Source organism: Triturus cristatus, chromosome 12 (genome assembly GCF_964204655.1).
Source record: "Triturus cristatus chromosome 12, aTriCri1.1, whole genome shotgun sequence".
NCBI classification, from domain to species: domain Eukaryota; kingdom Metazoa; phylum Chordata; class Amphibia; order Caudata; family Salamandridae; genus Triturus; species Triturus cristatus.
The window spans coordinates 476,078,833-476,105,881 of record NC_140595.1 but is presented as its reverse complement, the minus strand read 5'-3'; the positions used below and the strand labels follow the sequence as shown (position 1 = coordinate 476,105,881).

Sequence of the window (27,049 nt, the reverse complement as noted above, 5' to 3'; positions counted from 1 at the left end):
AAGTGGTGAAGGGAAAGGTCGACGGGCAGGGAGCAGCTCCTCCCCCATACGCAAGTACCAAGTTATGGGACCTAAGCACTCTAAGTTGGGGTGGCGGGTAGTTCAAAATCCGCTGGGCAGGGAGGGGGTTGGAGGGACGGGGGCACCACGGGGATGTTGTTTCATGTTTTGTTATGGGTATTGAGACTACACATTGGCGATTGATGCAAGCTAGGTCTGTTATAGAACGGAGGATAAGTGTACATTTCAAGCCACTTTTCTACTACCCTACATGACGGAAAGAACGCAAATGCCCACCTTGGAGGCAAATACTAGCTCAAATGTGGGGAGTACGCAACCGCCCAGCCCCTTGTTCAGAATACTGTCCTGGAATGTGAATGGCTTGGGGGATAAAATCAAACGGGGGCTGGTTCTACAATACCTCAAGCGCAGGGGGCCAGCAGTGGCACTACTGCAGGAAACGCATTTAGTGGGCACAACTACAAAGGCACTGGATAGATGGGGGTTTAAAATGGTGGTACATTCCGCATTTACGTCAGGTTCCCGTGGGGTGGGCATACTAGTTAATAAGCGATTCCCCCTGATCATTGCTGACTCCCGTAGAGAGGATCATGGTCGTTTTGCGGCGCTGACCTGTCAATGGGAAGGGAAAATGTATAACTTGGTGACGGTGTACGTCCCCCCGACACTCCATCAGGACACTTTCCGGGCGTTGGGAGAGTTTCTGTTGTCGCTACCACATGGGGAACTAATCATAGGTGGGGACTTTAATGCGACGATGGATCCGTTAATGGACAGGTCGTCCACCAGAGATCACGGTAGTGCTACTCCCAAACTGCGTGAATTTACGGAGGCACTTGGCCTCAGACACCTGGAGAACCCGCAGTCCGGAGGAAAGACAATACACATTTCACTCAGGGGTCCATAACAGTCTCTCTCGCATAGACTACATCTTCGCACCGGCAACGGGGTTGAGGGGAATAACGGAAGTCACACATTTGCCCAGGGGCATCTCGGACCACTCTCCAGTTCTCATTACATTTGCAACCTTTGCCCCACAGAGACGTAGGGTATTCCCAATTCACCCTGGATACCTCAAAGTACCCAAAATTAATAAAGCCCTTCTGGTAACAACCAAACAGTATTTCGCAGAAAATAAGGACTCGGTGACAAGTCCAACGACATTGTGGGAGGCGTACAAAACGGTCCTTCGCGGGCAGGCAATCTCGATGGTGGCTGACCACAAGAAAACCCAACAAATAGCGGTGTTCGACCTTGAACAAGGGGTGACTAGGGCAGAGGCCGACCATGCAACACATACGGATGAAGACACTACACATAGAGTGCTCATTGCGCAACAAGAATATAAGTCCTATCTTTGGGAGGTGGCACGGGCTAGACACGTTACAACGCAGCATACGATCTACGAACTAGGGGATAAGGCGGGTCGTTTGTTAGCCTGGTTGGAGAAAAAGGAACGTGCAGCGAGATGGGTGGCACTGATTCAGTTGGAAACGGGTGGTTTCACGTCGGAGCCTCGGCAAATCGCGGAGGCCCTGTCGGCGCACTACAAAAAGATTTACACTCCTGAGGCCTCGTCCACCGTCGTGGACAATCTGCCGTTCCTTAGAGACATTGCTATGCCCGTGCTGGCCCCGTCCGAGGTGGAGGCCCTTGAGGCAGACCTGACCGCGGAGGAAATTACACTTGCAATAGCCGCTCTCCGCACTGGGAAGGCACTGGGGCCCAATGGAATCCTGGTGGAATTCTATAAGAAAGCCACTACTCACATCGTTCCGCACCTATTGGATATGTACACGGATAGTCTGAAGAAAGGGATTCTACCCCGGGATCAGAGACTGGCTACCATAGTGGCCATCCCCAAGCCTAACAAACCACCGCATGAATGCACCTCCTATCGCCCAATCTCACTGCTGAACGCCGAGGCAAAGATTCTTGCAAAGGTCTTGGTGACGAGGCTGCAGCCCCACCTTGCTGCTGTGATACACCCGGATCAGTCTGGGTTTATGCCTAAACGTAATACCGCCCTGAACATACGGCGGTTGCACGGGGTCCTCGCGCATCGCTCCTCGATAGAAGAGGATGCAGTCATCCTCTCACTAGACTCGCGGATGGCATTCGATTTGGTGGAATGGCCATTTCTCTTTGCTGTTCTTCGCCACCTGGGATTTGGCCCCAAGATATGTGCATGGATCCAGCTTGTATATACCAAGCCGCTGGCACAGGTTGTCGTAAATGGGCATATCTCGAACGCTTTTCCGTTGGGGCGGGGGACGCGACAGGGCTGCCCCCTTTCCCCGCTCCTATTTGCGCTGGCACTGGAACCGCTCGCGGCCTGGGTGCGACAGGACCCGGTTATCCGTGGCCTAAAGTGGACTATGGGATGGGAGGACCGCATCTCTCTGTATGCGGATGATGTCCTACTGTATTTGGCCTCGCCGGCGCGCTCGATACGCTGTCTTCTGGACATCTGTGTGTCGTACGGGAGGGTGTCCGGCTACACGATCAACTGGGAAAAATCCTATCTGTATGTACTTCAGGGCTCCCTGCCGCGGCTCCCTAGGGGGTGTGACATTCGAGTGGTAGAGGACGGATTCAAATACTTAGGAATATATGTGACAGCAGACAGAGCAAAATTTGTTGCCGAAAACCTGGCGAAACCCCTGGTTCGGTTTCGCAGTGACGTTAAACACTGGCGTTCCCTGCCCCTGACACTGCTGGGAAGGGCCGCCCTCTTTAAAATGATGGCGCTCCCTAGATTTCTCTACTTGCTTCAGAATACACCCTTCCCGGTCGGTTCTGCATACTTTACCGCCATAAACGCAGAAGTGACTAGTCTATTGTGGGAAGATAAGACGCCACGGATAGCGCTCCATAAGCTGACCAGAGGCTGGTACGACGGGGGTATCGCCCTTCCTAATATCAAGATATACTACTGGGCATCTCAGCTTATGGTAATAAACCAGTGGCTTCACGTGCCAGGGGATGACCCGGCTTACCGTATGGATCGTCAACTGCTGGGGACTGGGGGGGGTTATGGGAGCGCTCTATAATCACACTAAGAAACGCTGCTTAACGGGCCCAACAGCACATACTCTGCGGATATGGTTTGAGGCGCAACGTGCTCTTGGTTGGGAGGGTAAGATAACTCAGGCCACACCACTATGGGAGGCGAAACAGTTGGGATTGCTGCGCACTACCAAGGGGTTTCTACAATGGGGCCATTTGGGATATCGAGGGTCGGCGATCTCTGGAAAAAAGGTGACATAGTCACGTTTGCCCATCTACAAGCAGAATATGACCTGGCAGACAATGAACGATTTTGCTACCTACAAATCAGATACGCACTCCGGGCGGCAGTCCCGCCCGGGACTCAGTTGGCGGAGTCCTCGCCATTGGAGGACAGACTCCTCATGGAACATCTGACTAAGAGAGCTACGTCCCTGACATACCGGAAGGTGATAAACAACCAGCCAGACCCATTCTCAGCCCTTAAGGCTAAATGGGAGACAGAACTGGGGGAATTTGATGAGACTGACTGGCAGGCGGCGCTTTCCTCCCCTAAGGAGGTGGGGATATCGTCCAAACTGAAGCTGGTACAATTAAAAATTCTACACCGCACGTACTACACCCGCACACTCTTATATAAACTTAAACGGACCGACTCACCGCTCTGTCTCAGGCAGTGTGGTATGGATGGCAGTCTTTTCCATACCCTCTGGGATTGCCCCGTAATTGCCCAATACTGGAAGGCGATCATGCGTACACTCTCCCAGGTGACAAAAGGTCCGACGCGTCCAGAACCAAGGCGGTGTCTCCTCAATGTGTGGGAGCCTACAGATCTTAGCCGCGTGGCGCAACTCTGGGTGACACTGGGACTCCTGCTGGCAAAGCGCAACATAGCCCAAAGATGGGGTTCTAGGCAGGCCCCTACCCTCGCCCAATGGTGTAGAGACATGGACACCACAATGGTTGTCGAAAAAACAGTGTACATCCATAGAGGCTGCCCCAAAAAGTGGACCCAGGTATGGGGAGGGTGGAACGCATACAGAGGGAATATATGTGACCCCCGCGTGAGACCTCAGAATCGGAACTGAGTGACTGAGATCATATGGTCTATCCATAAATAGATTATGAACTGCTATGCCACTACCTGATACAGTGGGAGTCCAATGTGATACCGTGCACCACTAATATGCCAATTTCTTGTAAAGGTGTCCTTTGAATCTATGTACACAACAGTCGTAATGCTGATATATTCAATGCCAATGTACGTTGTTTTGTGTTTGAATTTATCAATAAAAATATTTTCAAAAAAAAAAAAAGATACCTTACAATATGTTAGCTTAGCATTCTCTTTTTAACAATGCTTTACAAACAAGTGTTAGCACTTGCATTATAAAGGAGAGTGAGATGCATACTTTGATGGTGTTGAAAATTGTTTTATCAAAATCAACAAGGCAAGGCTTTTTTATTAGTTATCTCAAAGTTGGAATAATTATCTGCTGAAAGTATATAGGATATACTTGTTTTACTAATTTTAAATATTGGGAATGTTTATTAAAAGATTATATAATTAATGTGTGATGATGTAACAAACACTTATTTTTTCCTCAATTATTAAAAGGAACTGTTCCAATTAATGATTTATTTTCTGTATTTTTAACATTGTACAGCTTTCATGTGGAATTTTTAAAATAACTTGAATTTGGATAAAGCCTAACAGTAACTAGATATGTGTGTGTCCTTTCCCTTTATGCGATTCCTACAGGGCATTATGAAGAGCTGAAGCCGAGCAATGCATTAAACTTCTGGATGACCCCTACAGTAGGACATTTGGCATTAGCCTTTCTCCAGGGGTCATTTGCATTTAGTGGATGGAACTTTCTCAATTATGTGACAGAGGAGATGGTAGATCCCAGAAGGCAAGTATGCACTCTACACCACTGTACCTCCAACAGTAGCACATGCAAATGATTAAAGAGCTAGAGGCTAAAATAAGTGAACATTCTTGTGAAGAGTGGGTTCCTATTTTAGGTCTGGTTGAAAGCAGTTTTAGCAGTTTGGCAGACCTCATTTTGTTAATTCTTTTACCCCTTGGCTGAAAGGCCTTTTCCCCTTTGAATGCTATGCCCTTTTTTACTATTTGGGGTACTTCACACTTACGCCTTCATAACGTTTTATCTACATAAGGTATCTGCTGTGTTTGTCTCCCTTTTAACATCTTAATATGAACCATGGTACTGTCACTAATTCCCCCTCATTGTTTTTCCCATGGTTTACCCCTCTCTGTTCAGGGTACGCGTGCATGCCAACATTCTAATGTCAGTTGCAGGTGACAGTTGAGTTGACTGCCTGCATAGCTATTGTGGCGTGTGGAAGCTGATATGTTCTGAATAAAGAAGTGTAGAAAATATTCCATGTCAGATGACCTTCTGCTTTAACAGTATCCATGCAAAATATGCATCTTTCCCCCCCCAATATCCTCAGGATTCTAAAGGTACCCAAGATTTGTGCTTTCCCCTGGAGGGGGCCAAGAACATAGCCAAAATATAGCTAAATGTTTTTGGGCGAAAAATGGGAAAAGGTGTTCTGCAATAAAGCATATGTTGTCAACAAAAGGTTTGCTGTGCTTGGACCACCGGATTCCCAGCTTTCTGAAAAAGTACAGTATGGAAAAAAAAATTACCACTGGTTTTGCAAAGATCAATTAATTTTCGAAGATGTAGTGCATTTTTCCTAATTTTTGTGGTTTGAACTTGCAGTACTACCAGAGGGGATCTCTCATTGATCCTGGTTTGAGTTGTGCCTGTCTTGGGCACTAGGCCCAGCCACACAAGTAGGGTAGCGCTTTTATCAGTACAAGTGAGGGAACGCTGGTTGGCAGCAATTTTGTGGATCCCTACTGATTCTGGAAGTTTACATCACAGAAATGCAAAGAAAATGCACTATTTGAGACAAAGCTTGAAGTTTGCAGGGTATGTGTGCAAGAAAATGTTGTGTGATCAATGTAAGGCACACCACCCTGGACTCTTCCTCTGGTGTCTAGTTTTCAGAAATGTCTAAAATTGGTAGGTTTTCCCAGGTGGTAGCTGAACTGAGCCCGAAAAGTGCAGCCATTCAGCATGGCAAGTGAGACAATACTGGGATTTAGTCCCACTCTCTGTTGGCCCATTTAGAAGAACAACACCTATCAAAATTGTCTCTCTCTTGCTATAGGAATAGGAGTGCTTTAGTCCCCAAGGGAGCAGAAAGACGGTTGAGCCTTTAGTGGTGAGGCCTAAAGTCAGAATGGGCCAGATGGTATCCAGGTGGCTTTCTACCCATCGCATGTTAAGCTAATTAGTCCAAACCCCCTCTCCGCTCCCTGTGGGGTTTGGCCCAAAAGCTTGGCGGGCCATCGCACCCATTTTTGTATTTCTAAAACAAATCCCTGGGGTCTAGTGGGTTTTCTGTCCACTCTTGAAGACCTCCTATATGCCCTCCGGGGGCAGAATACTTTTTATGTCTGGGGTTGGGGGGAGCACTAGCCCATCACCAGAGGTTCCACCCCCACTCCAAAATAGGTCTTTCGGATCTAGTGGGCTTTAGGCAGATTGGAGGTATAGACACCCCCTCTTCCCCTAAGGGGGGCAGAAAGACTGTTGGGTATAATTCATGGTGTGGCATCTAGGCCCCAATGCCTGGATGGACTGCCCACATCACTTTTTGAAAGGAAAAAAATCTGTGGTGCCTAGGTGGCTTTCGGCCCCCCACGGGCACACTGGAGGCAATACCTACTATTTACCCCAGGGTCACAAAAAAACATTTGTGGCTGGAAGGTGGCGAGCCTAGCCCATTGCCAGGAAGGATGCTCCCACTCCCCAAATAAACTTCTTGTGATCTAGTGGGCTCATTTGTTGAAAATACCACCTTTATGCCCCTGAGGGGGTACAGGAAGACTATCGTGGGTGATTTGGGGGGTGGTGGCTAGGCCTGATACCTTGGGGGCTGCTCCCACCCACTTTTTTTTTAAACCCTGGTGTATAAAGGGCTTTCTGTCTCCCCTGCCCATAGGACAGACTGAAGATTAAAACCTTGAATCTGCTCCCAGAGGGGGGGGTTAGTCAGAAAACCTTTTCGGATGGGGACGGGGGAGCACTAGCCCATTGCCAGGGAGGTTGCACCTCCCCTCCAAAACAACTTCCTAGTGTCTGGGTGTATCCCTGCTTGTGGATTGTACTGCTATGGGAATCCCCAAGCAAGGATCCACTAGGGAGGGACACCAATGGAAAGGGGAGATTCTTCTCTTCCTAACAATACCCCCATGTGTAAATCAGTGCTCAGGGGGCTGAAATATTCTCTGCGCACCAATGTAAGTGTCAGTAACTGAGCTGATTGGGTTATTTTACTTTCACTGTCATTGTAATGACGTCAGCATTCTTGGTTTGCTGGAGAAGCTCTTGCCTAGCAGTCTGAACTAAAAAAGGAAATCTCTCTGGTGCGAGCAACAGAGGGATTCCATGTAGTGGGTGCTTGGACGAGATGGTCACATCCTCAGCACCATTGGGGCTATACCAGTGGTGGCTCCTCCGCTATGGCAGAGGAGCGTCACCCCACTGCTTTGAAGCAGTGTGAAGCAGAAACATAAAATGATATTAACTTTGCATTATTATCATTTTATGCGGTTCCTGCTGCTATGCTGGCGGGTCTGTTGTGCTCTTGGAGCAGGGCAGGGGAGGAGTGGTTTGCCCACTCCTAAGTGCACAATGACTGTTTGGTCGGCCGTCTCGCGCCTCCCAAACCAGTCATGCGCACTTTTTCCTGTTCTCCATGCAGGCTGCATTACAGCCTGCATGGAAAACATGCCGAGCCCCCCATTCCCTGGTTGAGTTTCAATCCAGGATACTCAAAAGTAATCACAACGCTGCATTGCAGCGTTGTGATCGGTCAGAGGGGCCTGGGTGCTTAACAATTACAACGCAACAAGCACAACCAAAAGTGCCCCTGAGACCATAAATAAGAATATATTCACTTGGAGTCTAGACACAGTATGTTGCCTACACTTACGTTCCACTACAGAACATTATTACATCAAGAAAAACTTTTTTATAACTGTGAGTCTAGGTATACATAAGTTAATTACCATCACCAATGAGATTTTATCCAAAAGGTTATTTTTAATTCAATTATTTATAACCATTGCCACTTTATTTCTTTTTAAAAAAAGTGAGCCGACGAGTTTCGACCTTCAAGTGTGGGGACCACAGTAATTTCTAGGAAGGTCTTCCTCAGGGCTGTACTACTCTGTGTAGGACACTGAAAAGATTGAATAGAAGATCACTTTTTGAAGAAACCACTTTGTTCTAAATGTAGGCAGCAGCCGCTGCCTCTGGTTTTAAATCTGTTGCCTGAATACCGGCGCGTTCTTAGTGAACAATCATTTCAGTTCGTTAAAAGCGTTTGAACGGTTTGACAAAAGCGCCCACACTGATCGAGCATTTATGAAATCGGAGAAAGTGATTACGCGCCGTGTGCGCTAGATGAACAATTTCGGGGATTATATCCATTAACACGCTAAGAACGCGCCGGTATTCACGTGGTTTAATCGCACTTTCTCAACTTCACATAACCTTCCCCCTTCTTCACGTACGAGGTCAAGAGCAGCAACAGGACATAAGTTTTGGAGACTTTATGAAATGTCAAAGTGTACTGAATCAATTGCGGTATAGCTGTTTACAATCTATTCCAATGCTATCTCTTACCTCCTTCTTTCTGGACCGCTAAATTCAATCGAGGAAACAATGATGTATGATTTTCCCGATGTATGATATATATCCGTTTTTTCCAACTTTAGGACCAAAAAGATGTTAAGAATGTGTGTACATTTCACTATGTATCAATTATGATTTAATAATGTTTCTTGTGGTGTTTTAATTTTTGTTACAATGAAAATGATATTTCCTTAAAAAAAAAAAAAAAGTGGCAATGGTTATAAATAATTGAATTAAAAATAACCTTTTGGATAAAATCTCATTGGTGATGGTAATTAACTTATGTATACCTAGACTCACAGTTGTAAAAAAGTTTTTCTTGTTGTAATAATGTTCTGTAGTGGAACTTAAGTGTAGGCAACGTACTGTGTCTAGACTCCAAGTGAATATATTCTTATTCATGGTCTCGGGGGCACTTTTGGTTGTGCTTGTTGTATTTTGAATTCCAGCCCCTGTTCCTCAACTGAATTAGTCCCCCCTATTTATTCCTAACAATTACAACGCTGCATTGCAGCACTGTTATTGGTCAGTAGGCCTGCTTCCTGTTCCTCGACGTTCAAGAGGAGAGCAGGAGCTAGGTAAGTAAATTTTTTTATTTTTTTGTTATATTTGCACCAAGCGTGACCCCACCCTCCAGCCATTCTCCCCCCGCCCGGCAACCCACAAGCCTTGCTGGCCGCCACTGGGCTAATCTGATGATGAAACCTTCTTGTCCTGCGCAACAGAGTTTAAAAAAAAAAGTACATGAAAATGAATTACACAGAAAGAATGGTCAGCCCCTTCAGCCATTGGCTTTCATGTGTTTTTCATTGTTTGCCATTGCTCGTCTGAGCTGTCCATAAAGCCGATGGCATTTCGATGATAGTTACATTGTCCCATTTGTGCACCCATTAGGTGTTATTGATGAGACATCAAGTCGATTTTTTTGTCATATTGCAGATGTGACATGAATTTCAGCTTCTAATTAAGGTCCATTGTGAGTACTGTGATGTGTTTACTTTGTTGTTATGGTTACGCTTTAATTGTTTATTATGGCAATTTTGTGTAGGAAGTGCTTACTATGTGGTTGCCTTGGTCTATTGTAAGTTACAATGCTACTCACAGATTGCCTTTGCACATTTATGTGGTTTATTTTGCTGTTGGGATAACATGTTATTGGATTATTGGATTGCTTGCTTTTTTGTTTGTTCACAAAGTAAAGGCATGCACTCGCGTAGCCTTTGTTAAAGATGTAATAATAATACTGTGTTGTCAAAAGTATCTATTAGGCAATATTTGTTGTATATACCTTTTCATTTTACCACAAATTTCATTTCTCTCCTCCTTTTCAGAGCACACTTCTTTTAGAGTAAAGGTGAACTCTGCTAATGCAGTCTGTTTAGCAAAAGGGAAGAAATCCATATTCAACATTGTTGCATCCCAATATGTTACTTCAGTTATGATATTTTCTCTTCTAGGACTGCTGGAGTCAACACATAAATCTGCATACCTCTTACCCAACAAAAGTCAGACAAACTTGCTTTGCCAGTGCCTGTCTGCATATAGATTCTGTAGAATGTATCATAACCAATGCACTAAAACCTGTTGAAATGTTAACAGACGTTTTTGACCGTGCATTTAAACTCTGCATTCTTTTGGTAGGAATCTACCTCGTGCCATATTTATATCTATTCCATTGGTGACATTTGTGTACACCTTCACGAATATAGCATATTTCACTGCCATGTCACCTCAAGAGCTCCTGTCTTCAAATGCAGTAGCAGTTGTAAGTATGACACCCCATACCATTAAAACATGTAATTATATCTGTGCTACACCTTGCTCTGCATTTTTAAAATGCTGCCTTCTCTCACTCCAGACATTCGGTGAAAAGTTGCTGGGCTATTTTTCGTGGATCATGCCGGTATCAGTCGCGCTGTCCACATTTGGTGGAATAAATGGATACCTATTTACCTCATCACGGTAAGTGGGATTTGCTTATTGCAATGGGTTTTACACTGGCCTTCCTTTTAAACCATAAGCATAATGAATCTATATTTTATTTTGCGTATTTTAAGATGCAACATATCACTAATGCTTCAGGTGCCTCAGCAAAAGGATGTGGGGAGTAGAGCGAAAAGGTGTGAGAGCAGAAACATTTATTAAGAGGTTTTGGGTATTAACCAATTCTTAAGTTTCCCAGACCGTGAACAGGTTTTGCAGAGTTTTCAATAAGGTTGCTCCTATTAAGCTAATCCTCTCCCTTTTAGACATGAGGATTCGAAGCATGCTTTCACTGTGATCATGTGACAAAGGACAAAGAGGTCTCCAAGGCTACAACAAGCAAACATACATGGGGAGAATGGGTGTGATCCAACTGAAGAGCTACATTGTTATTGTAGACTTTGCAGTTACGCTCAAGCACAATAATTGATTTTGTTCCTTGACTGAAAGCTAGTGGAGCGAGTTGAGAATTGGCAACAATTGATCAAAGCGACCCTGCTTGATTGATAAGTGAGGCTGTGGTTTTCTCAGAAGAGATTTTGCTGGTAAGTAATGAAACAGTAATGGTATTTCTGGATTTTGTCACAGAAGCAGTCATACACATTATTTGAGAGAACATATATAATAAAAGGTTGGGCATTCCTGCATCCACTCTTGATGTATGCAGAATGCATGGTCTCCCAACATCTCTCAATTTCTCTCTATTACCATTGCTCAGTGCCTGTCGGATATAGTTTTAATCCATTTTCTAGTTTGCTTTCCATATCTTCTGCTTGGTGACTGATAGAATATGGCAAAAGAAACAATAACACATATTTATGCAAAGAAAAAAATAATCAATCTCATCTAATGAACCTCTAGGCGGTTCAAACCACTTGCCTTATGTACAGTGATTATTCACTTTAGGAACATCTATTCATATTTCACATGCCTCGCACGTTCCTTTACTCCATCCCACAAAACATTCAATTCCTGAGGCTCTTCTCACACTGCAGAGTAAGTGGTTCCAACTACGCATCATTTTGCTAGCATGTCTCTGGGCTACCAACAGTATATCTTAATCTTTCCAGTGGGGTTATCTCAAGAACGGCACATAGTACTCATAAGCTTTAGCTTCCTAACACTTATAGAGTATACAAAGCGGTAACCCAACAGTTGCTTCTTTTGAGGACACCGTTCCCTATGCACCCCACTAACCCATTTATTTATCTCAAACACATTGTTCTTGTTCTGCAAATTAGGGGCCTCCATAGGTTTCCATAAATAGAGCAACTTCTGATTAAAGAATATCATCCATAGCCACTTAAATTTACCACTATTACACAAGTGGCCACATCCTATAAGATTACAATAATGACCACCCTACACAGAACTACTATTGGTGAACATCCCAAAGAATTAGGTTTGTTTGCCAACAATAATGTCAGCAAAAGCTTTATCAATATGAAATGCCTTTGCACAACTAACTTAATAACAGCCACAGAAGCAAATGCCCTCTGGTACAAAAGAAATAACAAAAGCAATATATCACCCCAACTCAGCATGAATAGCCATTCAAACATTAGATTTAAATATGTTTTGGAAATATATAAACTTTGTTTTAAACATCAGCACACATGGTGGTGAAAATGCACATTTTTCGATGTAATGGATACTTTATGTGTTTGGCAAACTGAATCAAGTCCAAGAAGAAAAACTCTTTTTGAACAAAAAACACAATCTTGGCCACAAAACACCAGGTTTCATTTTTAAAAAGTGCATGGTCACCAAATGTCAGCTTGTCATTGACATCAACTATTCACACAGATCAATGCCCTAAATAGACTTCCTGCCATTCCCAGGTATTACCACCACATAGCGCAAGAATGCCCACCACTATGCCAGGGCATATTGTGCCATGTTTGGGCATCATAATACCGATATGATCATAATATGTCAAACGTGGACATAGGTATGCCAGGGGTGGTCACCATAATCCAGGATGGGCACAATAAGGCCGAGGATGCCCTTTCCTATGCCAAGGATGGCTGCCATTGTGACATGATTAATCAAAGGATGCCCAAAATATGTTAAGAGTGTCCATTAATTTGCCAGAGCCATCAATACACCAGGCGTAAACCCCATTGTGACAGACAAGACACTTTTATGATGGGAATACCCGATACCTTTGGTGGTCTCTGACTAGAGGATAGGCTACCAGGGTGGGGTGCAGTCTACCAGAGAGTGACACAATGCAAGGCACACAGACAGCAATCAGATAAATGTGCACGAGTATATACAGACATATGCATGCATAAATACATATATGCACAGAATACTACCATCCTCCCTGAAACATATTAGATTGTTACTGATCTCCATTCTCAATTCAGCTCTCACTTTATTTGGCCCCTGGCCTCCTCATGCAGCTGGGTCAGACACTTTCTCTCTGCCATCAACAATCCACACTAAAATGACTCTCTATCCATTGCTGACATTCTTCTGCAGGCCCATCTGGTCGAGATTCAAATACCAAAACACCCTCAGTGGGAGATGGGTTTCCTCTATAGAAAGTGAGACCTCATGTGATTAATAGACATTTGGACTAGAAATCAAACTACAATCTCTTTGGACAAAAAGGAGCTACCAGATCAACCTCTGTTATTTTTTACTTCAGTCCGTGGATGACAAAGGCACACCTCGGTCTTATTTTCCCCTCACTTGCACTGCTTGCAGTGTAAAGGTGTTCTTTGACCACTCCACATCTCCTAAAGGACTTTATCTTCTGCCTCACTATTGACTGAAAATATTTACATATCGCTTACTACAGAGCACTCTCATATTCTCTGCCCTGAGTTCAGACACATGTTGATTAAATTGTAGCAGGAAGGACTAGAGAGTTTCGAGCAACACTTCTAACTCTTTCCACTTGAAGAAGCATTGCCTCTCTTAGTCATCCCATAAGTTCTGATTTTCTGTACACCTACATTTGCAATAGCTCAAATCCGTTATCAGATAGTTAGGGTCAGGAGAATTTCTTTTGCCAGGTTGTCAGAAGCCAGTCACAATTGCATGACTTTTGCCATTCCAGTTAGACTGGTATTTTCGCCTTGTACCTCTGAGGTTTAGAGTGTGCATTGCTGAGCCAACACTTATTTGAAATTCAACAGCTCGATCATGTGAGACCAGATGTTGTTGGCCCTCTCCTCTGCCCAATACACCATCCTTATCCAGGTCATGTATTTGGCCCTAATCTAAATTAGATGTTATAAAGGAATCAACTGGTGGTTCTGCTCACTGATTAAGAATCCAGTCTGATGAGATTTCAGCATGCACAGTGCACGTCATGCTCCACTTTATTCTTCAAAGGAGCTCAGACTAGCCAGTTATCCAGGTCTGGTAAAACAGAGGTTTCCTGCAAATTTAGAAGGCCAACTACGGGAGTCAGGACTTTTGTGATAACTTGAGAATGAAGACCTAGACCTTGAAGTAATTGTGAATATCCTCACTAGAACTAAGAGGAGCTGCCAGTGACATTTGGTGACTTGAATATGAAGGTAGATATACATCTGCGCCAACGCTGCAGGGTACTTCCCTAGAATGATGGACAGTTAGATACATTGCTGGGTCCGCCATTTGCAGAGGCATTGAAATTATGTTTTTTTTATTTTAATCCTCCACAGGACTACCACCAGACAATTTCCTTCAGTAAATAATCAGAAATGCTGTTTTGACCTTTGAGATGCAAACTTACAAGATTACTTTTATTTTCCAAAACAAATACCCAAAATGGTATTTTGTTTTTTGTGGGGGGGGGGGGAGGGAAACAATGCCCCCCTCCCCTTAGCAGTATCACTGTGCAACCAACTCTGTGCTTGGACAGGTAACTGGAATTTCTTGAAGGTAAAACATAAGTTACATGGATATCTGGCTAAATGCATATGCACTTAAACATTTCACTGTCTTTATAATAACATCCTCAAACTATGTCACTACATGCCCTTTAGTGGAAGATGTATATATATTATCCACTTGACTTGCGTAGAACTGGGAAAAAAGAAACTTAGTATTGCATATAGAGACTGGAAATCTAATAACTTACACACTAGGTCAATTGGCACATATACATGTTAATAGTTTTATTAAGTAACCATTCTATTCCATCACAGGAGCTCTAAGCACAAAAGGCAACCCCAGTCTTTAGAATCAAACAAGTGCTCAAGAATAGTTCAACTTCTGTTTATAAACAACACACAACTTCAGGATACTTCTCCATAAACCAATATGTCCATAATCCAATCATTTAAGGTTTAGAGATTTTAATGACTGAAAACCAACATCCATGTAGCTAGGTCTGCCTGCAGCAACATCATAGCACAATTGCTTCGTAAAGGTGCAGAGCACCACGAAGAAAGCTTATGCCTGCTTGCTGTCTCTCTAGACACTCAACAGTCGGTGGCCTACTTGAAAACGTACTTCACTGCTTCTGCTCTAATGCGTAGCATGTTCCCCATGTGAATTGAGTGTGCACCGCCTGAATCCAGTTAGCGCCCATACTCTGCAATGACAGGCAGCCTTTACTTTGTTGAAAGGCACTCAGTGCAATTGACCTTGTAGTACCTCTTCCTCTAACTTGAACCAGACAGATCAGTAAGCAGCACCTCTACCCCCTCTTCCTGTCAGCCTCACCAAGTAGGCTGCTCAACATGGTTCACAGCTTTTGCCCCAAGCCAAGTAGGAGCCATCCAGAACACACACTGATACAAGCCCTTGGGACAGGAAGAGTCCAGGTCATAACACAACAAAGAAGAGGTATTATTTCATGTGAGAGGTTAGGGGATACAAAAGGAAGAAATTGTCTAAAGCAAATAAAAAATGTAATGCTCTCCTTGCCATGGAATATGTCTCCAATGGCTATGGGGGCATTATTAGCATTTTAATGTCCCTCACCTCCAGGCTTACCTGGTGGTGATGGACAGTAAAGACATGGCTATATGTCTTCTAGCCCTTACTCCCATCCAGAATAAGGGCCATCGGAGAAGTCTGGCCATGGCAATGACAGAGTAATCACCACTGTAGCCAAACCTATGGTACGCTAGCATCTAAATTGGGCAGCTAGACCGTTATGCTTAAAATGATCAAAGTAAAGACATTCAGAGGGTTGTTTACTTCAGCAAAGATGTATCAATGTTCCAGATAAGCATCTTGGTTTTATCTTCATGTATCTCCATAAATATAGCCACATTCAAAATCCTGTTAAGCAAGAACAGCAGCAACTGGTGCTAAATTGACTGTTAATAGTGAGGATTATGGAAGATCTTAAATGCAGTCAGGGTTTTGAAGTTGGAAGGTTAAAAGCTGACGTTTCACAAAGTCTACAATCTAGAGATTCCATACATTCACCAACAAAAGACTAGAGTAATATCCCTGTTTCTTTTTTAAAAAGAAGCAGTAGAACTTGACTACTGATTAATTAGAAAATATGGTAAAGGATTATTGGGGAACATATGTAATAGAATTAAAATACTCTGCCAAACATAAAACATTATAAAATCTGCAGAGCAATGAAAAATGTATATGGTCAAAGGATGGTCCATAGAAAACACTGGGAGGAGCTTGGTGACAAGTTGCATGGTCAGTGACAAATTGACAATTGAAAATGTGCTTATTTACAGAGCAATCTGGTATCATATCCATTCTGTGAATGAATGCTAGAATATTGTACTGTATTTTTCATGAACTGTATTAAATAGTTGATGGATGTGCAACCTTTAAATCTGACCCACTCATGTTCAAATGCTAAAATGTTATATGCATGAATTAAAATAAGTTTTATTTTTTCTTTGTTAAGGTTATGTTTTTCTGGAGCACGAGAAGGTCATTTGCCAAGCTTGCTTGCTATGATTCATTTTAAATATTGCACTCCGATTCCAGCTCTTCTAGTTTGTGTAAGTTTCCAAAACTGTATAGTATTTTAGCAATCTTGTTATCCTAATTAAGTAGAATTATACCTATGGTGATCACATGGGTGATCTTGGAACAATGCATTGGACCCAACAGTTCTGATTAAAATAATATTGATGAAATCATGTATCTTCCCTAGTTGATGGAGGGTTGGAGGAAACCATCTTTGGTGGTAGAATATTCAAGTGAAAATCGCTTTCTCCATAAGAGATAGGATAGTAAATAGATCATTGATAATACTATCTGCTGTAACAGAAACAAAGAAATAAATTGGAACTAAAGTTCACAAAACACATTTAACATGCTTGCATTCCAAATTTCACGCATCAGAGACGCTATTTTGTCACTTGCATTGCCCAAGAATACCAACCACTATTGATTGCCTGTATGTATCTAAAACCTTTTTCTACTGTCTGCCGGAAGCCTGAATGCAGCCATAATCTAAAGGTTAAATATCAGACTAGAATATGCATAACCAAGTTTAAAATACTAATTCTTACATGTTTCTTTTACAAAATCCCCTAATTAGGAATATGTCTGCCCCCTAGAACTACTGATGTTCCTGGGATTGGTAACTCAGATGAGATGGTCAGGGGCGGTGGAGTACTGAGAAGAAAACGTTCATTGCAGAATGGTGCCATAAGGGTTGATTATCGAATGCCATCTTCTTCCTTATACAACTAGGCCAGAGGACACTGACAATCCCTTCACAGTCAAAGACAGATAAGCTGTTTTCATAAAGACCAGAAAACGTGGTATTGATCCAAGTAATGTTTACATTACTTGTTGGTAATTCCTTTACTCTGAGTCCATGCTTCCTTGTTCTGACCAATACACTTGATGCGTAATGCCAAAAAAGACAAGTTTTCAAGCCCAATGTCCCCTAGAAGTAAATATGCAGCGTGCTCCTCCCCCAGGCAGTGGATATACAATCTCCCCTTATTTGCTTCCTCCTGAATTATATCATGCTTGTCAAACTTGTATTTCCCCTCAATAAATATTTTAGAATAAACTGAAGGGAGTGAACTGAATTATATACTGATCAGAAGAAGGAAGTACGGACTCAGAGTAATGGAATTACCAGTAAGTAATTTAAGCATTATGTCCTCATCCCCTTCCTTGTTCTTTTTATTACATATGAGGAATGCTCGTTATAAGACAATTATTACAGTGGAAAAGAAGTATAAAGCTTTGATCAATATCATGCACTAATATCGTTTTGTTTCTCTACTATAACTTCTAAACAGATAAAACCTTTACAGCAAACATTTCTTCTTGTTGGCTAACATTAGCAATCCTGTAGTGACTGACAAACGTAGACTGATTTGTCCATGTGGCAGCCCTGTGTATCTCTTCCAAAGAAGCCTCTTGAGATTCTGCCAATGAAGCAGACATGCCTAAAGTTTGCCTGCATTGAATATCAGGTGGTTGAGCATCCCCCTTATTCTGGTAAGCCAAAACAACTGTTAATTTAAGCCACTTGCTCAAAGTCTGCAGTGATGGATGGCCCCCTTTGTTTGCAGGCTTAAAATTAACAAATAATGCATCCGTGTTGAGACCCTGGTATGCTTATTGGTACCCAGCGCCTCTCTTCCTTTGGTGCGGTAGCCACGGATGAACATAAAAGCAAACCACTTCAATAAAAAAGGGGAGGGGGTTAGGAAGGGAACTCAGGGGAATTGAATCTACAATTGTTGGAGAGAGGTTAGACATAGATATTCAAGGTTGCAGTCAGTATACAGATAACGGCTCTAATAAGATAAATAAACTCTCCTACCACAGACATCGGTAATGCTAAGCCTACTGGATGAGAGGGAGAGGAGAACTGAACCCTCCAGTATGGATGAGAGGAGGAGAGGGAAGTTGTTGGGTTCAGAACTGAGACCTTGTAAATCAACAACAAAGTTAATACATACCCATATCAACACTTGCAATCTTCAAAAGTGCTACTTTATGTCAATGACACCAGTGTTTCCTTGTGACCTCTTTTAAACAACTTTCATAACAAAATTTAAGGTATTAAGTCGATGATCATCAAAAGTCTCCAGGGTTTAGGAGGCAGTTTCTTTGCTGGCTATCACAATCAACGATGCAGTTCAAAATGCTCTCCAAAATAGAGCAAAAGACAGCATGAACAACCCAATCCTTTGTCTCGAACAATTTCTTTTTGTGTCCCCAGAAACTATCCCCAAAAGTTCAGAACAATGTGTGTAGACAATGTTTTCCTGGGCAGAGGGTGTGGCGGATATGCTAAAACTTTAGAAATACCACCAAACAAAGTTTATGAAAATTCACTTACCACTCTTCCCAAGCTCTTTTCCTTGTAAATAAAGTTTCCAATCTTACCTGTCTCCTGAAGAAATGCAGAAGTAAGTTTAGGTCAGCAAAGAAAAGAGTCTTACCGTTGGCTGGGATTCCTTTGTGGCAAATTCCAAGAGATGCAGTCTGCTTTTAGAGCTGGGACATGCCCAGCAACACCTGCCTTGCTGAAGTCTCTTTTTCTGGTACATGGCAGGGAGTCACGCCTGGCCTCACCCAAGATAGCTGCCTTACTGAAGTCTATTCTTGTGGAGTAAGGCAGGGCAGAATTTGATCCCTGAACATCGGGACACCACGTGTTTAAGGCCACAGTGCCTTCTTGGGCAACACTGTACTTTAAACGAAGGCACAGTCACACTGGTTAGTCAGCACAGCTCCCAATTTTGCATGATTCTGGGAGCACAAGTGAGTTGTTGAATGCTTGAGGTGGTGCTCTTTTAGACGCACTGAGCAACGCCAAAACAGAGGCTGGGGAGGATGCTACAACTGGCGATGAGTTAGGGGTTAGGTAACTGGAAGATTGACAGTGCTCTCCCTGAGAGTTTGCCATGGTCAAAGCAAACTACTTGTGCATTCCACATGTGTTGCAGTAGTAGTACAGAACTGATGCTTAACACATGTAGAGTCAAAGCACAACTCCAGCTGCTGCATAGAAGTTGACTACAATGAAAGCATTGCAAAGAAATATACATATCAATGACCAAGAACCTGCTGGTCAAATCGTTCATAAAGGTACAGCGTTGTTACGCAATATACAGTCACGCGTAATACGGAGTGATAATGCAAAAGGCGGATGCAATCAGGCTTTGAAAGAGCAGCAAATAGCGACAGCAAATTGCAAGATAACACTGCGATCAGAAGCGCTGAGAGGCAGAGATCAACCACGTGTTAAGACAGTAATCAGAGACACTAAAGAATAAAAAAGTTATTTACTCCCCAGAACCTGAGTACAGTGAGCTGGTCCAACCTCAGCACAGGTGCTGCAACCCAGATCAAGCACAGGGGCTGTGTTTGATAAATGGGTGACAATCACCACAGTTTCCAATATCTGTGGAATAGTGAAATGCTGCTTTTCAAATGGAGGCAAAGACTGGGCCACCTTTCCAAAAGTCATCAAGAATGGTCTAGAGGCCAGCACATCTCAAGGCTTTAGATATGGCTAACAGGTTCAAGATGATCAGCCGAGGGAGCAGGAGAGAGCTCCACCCTCAATATCAGCAACTCCCAGAAATGGCTGCAACTCTGACACTTTCCTGAAACCACCTCCATTCAAAACCCCCAAAAAGCTGATTATTGACGATCGATGGGCTGCTTCGATAGAGACATTTGATGATTTCATTGATACACTTGAAGAGTCTGATAATAAAAAGATTATCAAGTATCTCATAAATCTTGCTGGTGACAGTGTAAAAGAAGTCAAAGAAAATGCTGTGAACTGAATAAGTCACATATCATCAGATTAAAGAAGTAATGAATCTTAAATTTAATCCAATGACCAATGTTGATTACGAACAATATATCTTCACCCAAGAACCGCAGAAAATTGGTGAAACCATTGATTAATTTGTGGGGATACTCGACACGCTCATCAGACACTAAGTCTTATTAATTTAATGATGAAGAATCTATGTATCTGAGAGTTATTGACTGATGCTTATCAGATTCATTCAGAAGACAAATGCTGAGAGGAACTCTTAGTCTGGAGTGAGTGTTAATGGCTGCCAGAGCTGAAGAGTATGCTGATAGGCAAGCTGCTAGTTATAAACACAGTGGTCTCAGACAAGGACAATAGAAGAAGTGGAAATAAATATAGACTAGGAATCAGTACTATATTAATGCTGTCCAGCCGGACAGGGTTGGTTTAATATCACATATATTTTCAAAAAATAAAGTGGGGACACAATCCTACGTCCAGCAAGGTACATATAAAACAAAACAAAGGCTCAGACAGAACAAATTCTTGTTCGTCATACATTAAATAGAACAAGCATAAATGTGCGGAGACACCGTTACACAAAAACAATAGCAAATTCAATTGTGATTACGGTGTACAGAGTCAACGACATATCGATCCCATGAGAGCAATTGTGGATCATCATCAGGACATTACATTACATGCCTGAGTAAACCTTGCCATGAGGATAGGCACGAGGGCAAGCTATCCTTGGAATGGACTGCGGCGGCGTGTCCAGTTGAGGGCAATTAATTACAGTGGGCTGAACTATTCTTAAGCAGTGTGATCAGCCATGAATAAGTGCGGGCGCATCAGTGTAGATGCCTCAAAATGGGGAACCTGGATGCTCATGATGAAGAAGCTATGTATCCGAGAGTTATTGACTGATGCTTGTCAGATTCATTCAGAAGAAGAATGCGGAGAGAAACTCTTAGTCTGGAGTGAGTGTCAATGGCTGCCAGAGCTGAAGAGCACGTTGCTGGCATGGAGGCCTGGAGGTGCCCCAGAATGATTCCGTCATGAGTGTGAAAAGTAAGCCAAAACAAAAGAGTGAAGGACACAAAGTGATTTCTACATGTAAAAAGAAGAAATTGTGTTTTAGATGTGGATTTTCATTTCCACACAAAGGTAAATATCTTGCTCTTGGACAGATATATAAAGGCTGTGGGAAGGAGAACCATTATATGGTGGTTTGCAAAGTGAAGGAAAAGGTATGTGCCTTGCAGCGCAAAGACAAAATGCCTACCAGAACATTCAAGAAGCAATGTTCGACACACACCCACAAGGCCAAGTGGCGACATCAGTTAAAACAAATCGACACTTAAAGTCAATCATCATCTTAATCATCGTCAAACAATTCTTCTGTATCAGTATCAAGTAAGAGTGAAGAAAATGATTGTGCCATGTTGATGTTTATTTACCTCACAAAAGCGTGTGCACGTTGGTTTAGCCCCTTGTGAAGAAAAATGTCAGTCAAAGAAACATCGACATGCCAAAGCACCAAATTCATTCAAACATTGTCCGAAGATTACACTGAAAGTAAAAGGTTGTTCGATACCTTTCCTTATCGACACTGGTGCATCAATAAATGTTATACCAGAGAAGAAATACAATTAATTTGCTCCATTACTGCAACTTATGCCATCAAAAACCAAAGTGTATACATGGGCTGCATTGACGCCCTTAAAAAGTCAAGGTTCATTTGTAGCAACAATGATAAAGGTAAAAGCACCCATCCATGTGCTTCAAGGCATGGCGTCAAGTGCCTGTCTACTCTGTTTCGGTACAAAAGGGGGTGGTGATGGACGGAGCATCAGAACCAATCAAACACTCACACCCAGTCAACAGATCTGGGTTTGATCCATCACCATTCTTTAGCCCACTCTGCCACCCCAGTTGAGTCATGGCCATATGCAAATCAGTCTGACCCTGTGCCTCATGGGAACAGTCCAGCCCGAACTGCCAAACCATGCCTTCCCTGGACCGGAAACAAGCTTCCTGGGACCGGTTTCTGGCATTTCAGCCGTCTTCAGCCAGGCTTGCTTGAATCCAGTGGCAAAGTGAGCAAGGGACTCACGTCTGAGCATACCCTGCCAACTTATGGCGAACAAAGCGGTACAAAAGGGGGTGGTGATGGACGGAGCATCAGAACCAATCAAACACTCACACCCAGTCAACAGATCTGGGTTTGATCCATCACCATTCTTTAGCCCACTCTGCCACCCCAGTTCAGTCATGGCCATATGCAAATCAGTCTGACCCTGTGCCTCATGGGAACAGTCCAGCCCGAACTGCCAAGCCATGCCTTCCCTGGACCGGAAACAAGCTTCCTAGGACCGGTTTCTGGCATTTCAGCCGTCTTCAGCCAGGCTTGCTTGAATCCAGTGGCAAAGTGAGCAAGGGACTCACGTCTGAGCATACCCTGCCAACTTATGGCGAACAAAGCGGTACAAAAGGGGGTGGTGATGGACGGAGCATCAGAACCAATCAAACACTCACACCCAGTCAACAGATCTGGGTTTGATTCATCACCATTCTTTAGCCCACTCTGCCACCCCAGTTCAGTCATGGCCATATGCAAATCAGTCTGACCCTGTGCCTCATGGGAACAGTCCAGCCCGAACTGCCAAGCCATGCCTTCCCTGGACCGGAAACAAGCTTCCTAGGACCGGTTTCTGGCATTTCAGCCGTCTTCAGCCAGGCTTGCTTGAATCCAGTGGCAAAGTGAGCAAGGGACTCACGTCTGAGCATACCCTGCCAACTTATGGCGCACAAAGCGGTACAAAAGGGGGTGGTGATGGACGGAGCATCAGAACCAATCAAACACTCACACCCAGTCAACAGATCTGGGTTTGATCCATCACCATTCTTTAGCCCACTCTGCCACCCCAGTTCAGTCATGGCCATATGCAAATCAGTCTGACCCTGTGCCTCATGGGAACAGTCCAGCCCGAACTGCCAAGCCATGCCTTCCCTGGACCAGAAACAAGCTTCCTAGGACCGGTTTCTGGCATTTCAGCCGTCTTCAGCCAGGCTTGCTTGAATCCAGTGGCAAAGTGAGCAAGGGACTCACGTCTGAGCATACCCTGCCAACTTATGGCGAACAAAGCGGTACAATGTTCAACACTCCGTCCATCATTTCCTTTGGTTTTTGCTTTGTTCGCCATAAGTTGGCAGGGTATGCTCAGACGTGAGTCCCTTGCTCACTTTGCCACTGGATTCAAGCAAGCCTGGCTGAAGACGGCTGAAATGCCAGAAACCGGTCCTAAGAAGCTTGTTTCCGGTCCAGGGAAGACATGGCTTGGCAGTTCGGGCTGGACTGTTCCCATGAGGCACAGGGTCAGACTGATTTGCATATGGCCATGTCTGAACTGGGGTGGCAGAGTGGGCTAAAGAACGGTGATGGATTAAACCCAGATCAGTTGACTGGGGGTGAGTGCTTGCAATGTTCAACACTCCGTCCATCATTTCCTTTGGTTTTTGCTTTGTTCGCCATAAGTTGGCAGGGTATGCTCAGACGTGAGTCCCTTGCTCACTTTGCCACTGGATTCAAGCAAGCCTGGCTGAAGACGGATGAAATGCCAGAAACCGGTCCTAGGAAGCTTGTTTCCGGTCCAGGGAAGACATGGCTTGGCAGTTCGGGCTGGACTGTTCCCATGAGGCACAGGGTCAGACTGATTTGCATATGGCCATGTCTGAACTGGGGTGGCAGAGTGGGCTAAAGAACGGTGATGGATTAAACCCAGATCAGTTGACTGGGGGTGAGTGCTTGCAATGTTCAACACTCCGTCCATCATTTCCTTCGGTTTTTGCTTTGTTCGCCATAAGTTGGCAGGGTATGCTCAGACGTGAGTCCCTTGCTCACTTTGCCACTGGATTCAAGCAAGCCTGGCTGAAGACGGCTGAAATGCCAGAAACCGGTCCTAGGAAGCTTGTCTCCGGTCCAGGGAAGACATGGCTTGGCAGTTCGGGCTGGACTGTTCCCATGAGGCACAGGGTCAGACTGATTTGCATATGGCCATGTCTGAACTGGGGTGGCAGAGTGGGCTAAAGAACGGTGATGGATTAAACCCAGATCAGTTGACTGGGGGTGAGTGCTTGCAATGTTCAACACTCCGTCCATCATTTCCTTTGGTTTTTGCTTTGTCTACTCTGTTTCAGCACAGCCACTGACATGGGACTGATTTCTATGAATTACAACATGAATGCTAATCGCAAAATAGCAAGTCAGTTCCCTTCATTATTTTATGGTTTGGGAAAGCTTAAGACTATGAAATAAAGTTGCATATTAATGAGGACGTCCATCCTGTTGCTCAGATAGACACACAAATTGCTTTTCATATGCAAGAAACTGTTGGAAAAGAACTTGAATCCTTACTTAAGCAGGATATTATCAAGCGTTCTACTGGTCCAATGCCATGGCTTTCTCCCATAGTAGTAGTGCCTACAAAAGACAGTGAAGGAGGTGTACGCATATGCGTTGGCATACGTCAGGCAAACAAGGCAATTGAACGAGAATGACATCCAGGTCCACAAATTGCTGAAATGATACCACAACAAAATGGTGCAAAGGTCTTCCCTCGCCTTGATCTAAATAAAGGTTATCGTCAGTTGGAACTCAAAGAAGATTGAGGTACATTACAACCTTTTCTACACATGTTGTTCGGTTTCAATACATAAGACTACGTTTGGGGTGTTAAACGCTGCAGAATGGTTTCAAGACGTCATTCGACATATAGTACAGCCTGTCATGAATGTGCTTAATTACAGTGATGGCATATTGGTTTTCAGAGCTACACAAAAAGAACACGATAAAGCTCTTATATAATTATATCATTTACTTGCCGAAGCATGTTTGACTTTGAATGCAAACAAGTGTGAGTTCCATCAGACAAAGCAAAAATTCTTTGGCCAGATCTATTCCAATGGGGATATGTCACCAGATCCTACTAAAGTACAAGTGCTGTCAAATGCTGGTTCCCCACATGATGTTTCCATGGTGCGTTCATTTCTTACCATGGCCAGTTACTATTCCATATACATACAAAACTTTGCCACTGTAAGTGCTCCGTTGAGAGACTTGATGAAAAAGAATGTTTCATTTCATGGATCACATGAATGTAAGAAAAGTTTTCAGAAAATTAAACAAGCCATTTAGAATGCTACTGATACGGCATACTTCAATCCGAAGCTTCATACAGAGGTTGTTGTGATGCTACTAGACCAGTTGGGTTAGGTGCTATCCTTGCACAGCACAGCAGACACCCGAATGCTCAAAAACATATTGTGAATATATAATTGAAAGGGTGGGATGCACTCCTTTTTCTTAAATGTAATCCATGCTTGTCTATTCAATTTTCAAGAGTGCGTGCATACCGGTTGGTTGCCACGCCCAAAGGCACCAAGATAGACAATAACATGATTGACTGGGACATCATCTTGCCCCAGAAACCGATCGCACAGCTAAGTTGCGCCACTTTGGCTAACATTTCTTCGTCAATACAAATTTACTCCATGTTTAATCACGTACTCCATGCTTTTTGCGCCTCAATTTTGCATCCATAATATGCTTTCATCCACACACGGGTTGTTGCGCCTTATTTCACATTTTCTAATGTTTAAGCCGTGCCCATTCGGACCTCTTGCTAAAACACAGCAGATGCACGAGTTTGTTCAAAGCATAAAAATAGGACCCAATGCATTTCGGGCTACAAGCGCCCTTCGTCAGGGGGTGCTAAAAAATGAATGAAACACATAGTCATTACCATGTTAACCATTTCTAAACATCTTACATCTTCAGCATACATTAGTGATCGATATTCAAAATAACTTAACTTGAACCAACCCATCCCCGTTTCATCTCATGAGCCCCTTCAAGAGCATTATAAGTGTTACCCCTTCCCTCTACCAATGAACGTATCCCCCTTCAACCTTAATCCCTCTATTCCATAAACCAGCTGACAGCTCCCACCTTATGCCTCTTCATGTAGCTACCATCCTTTTGAACCCCTCTCGCCTGCTTCCTTCACGCTCGCTCTTACTCGCTAAATTCATCACCCAACCCTGTGAGCTCCTTGCCTCACAACCCTTTTCACCCCAAAACTATTTTAAATGTGCGTGTACAAATTTATTTACACTTCATGCATGCGTGCGCTCTACCACTACACTCATTTACATACTACGCTCCTTTCGGTCCCAAACCCATTTTTCAATGTACCTATAATAATTCATTCCCACTTCATACGTGCATACATCCTCCCATTAAACTTTCTTACAAACTGCTACCACTCTACACGCATACTCAATCAACATACCTGCTTTGAGCGTATAACCCAATTCTACGTCAACTTCATCCCAGTAAAAGTGTGTTCAACCCCCTGGTTTCCACCCTTATTTACCCACATGCTCCCGCGATAATTCGCACCAATTAACCCACTCGTTGATAATTTCCTGCCAAGAAAACCAGTTACGTGATTACGTTCAGATAGAGTGAACTACCCTGCCCACAATGCAATACGCTTGTGTACTCAAAACATGGTGAACTTCACCCAGGTTCCTCATTTCACTCTTAATAACA

At 43.6% G+C, this 27,049-nt stretch overlaps 1 protein-coding gene across 1 annotated transcript in view; it reads left to right on the top strand.

Annotated features, from left to right (window-relative positions):
• Positions 1-27,049, top strand: part of SLC7A10 (solute carrier family 7 member 10) — a 404,730-nt gene that overhangs the window by 344,888 nt on the left and 32,793 nt on the right. Inside the window, exons 5-8 of the mRNA XM_085637573.1 lie at positions 4,793-4,946; positions 10,416-10,539; positions 10,633-10,736; positions 16,588-16,684. Of these exons, the coding sequence (XP_085493699.1) occupies positions 4,793-4,946; positions 10,416-10,539; positions 10,633-10,736; positions 16,588-16,684 (479 nt within the window). The remainder of the gene's footprint in view (positions 1-4,792; positions 4,947-10,415; positions 10,540-10,632; positions 10,737-16,587; positions 16,685-27,049) is intronic.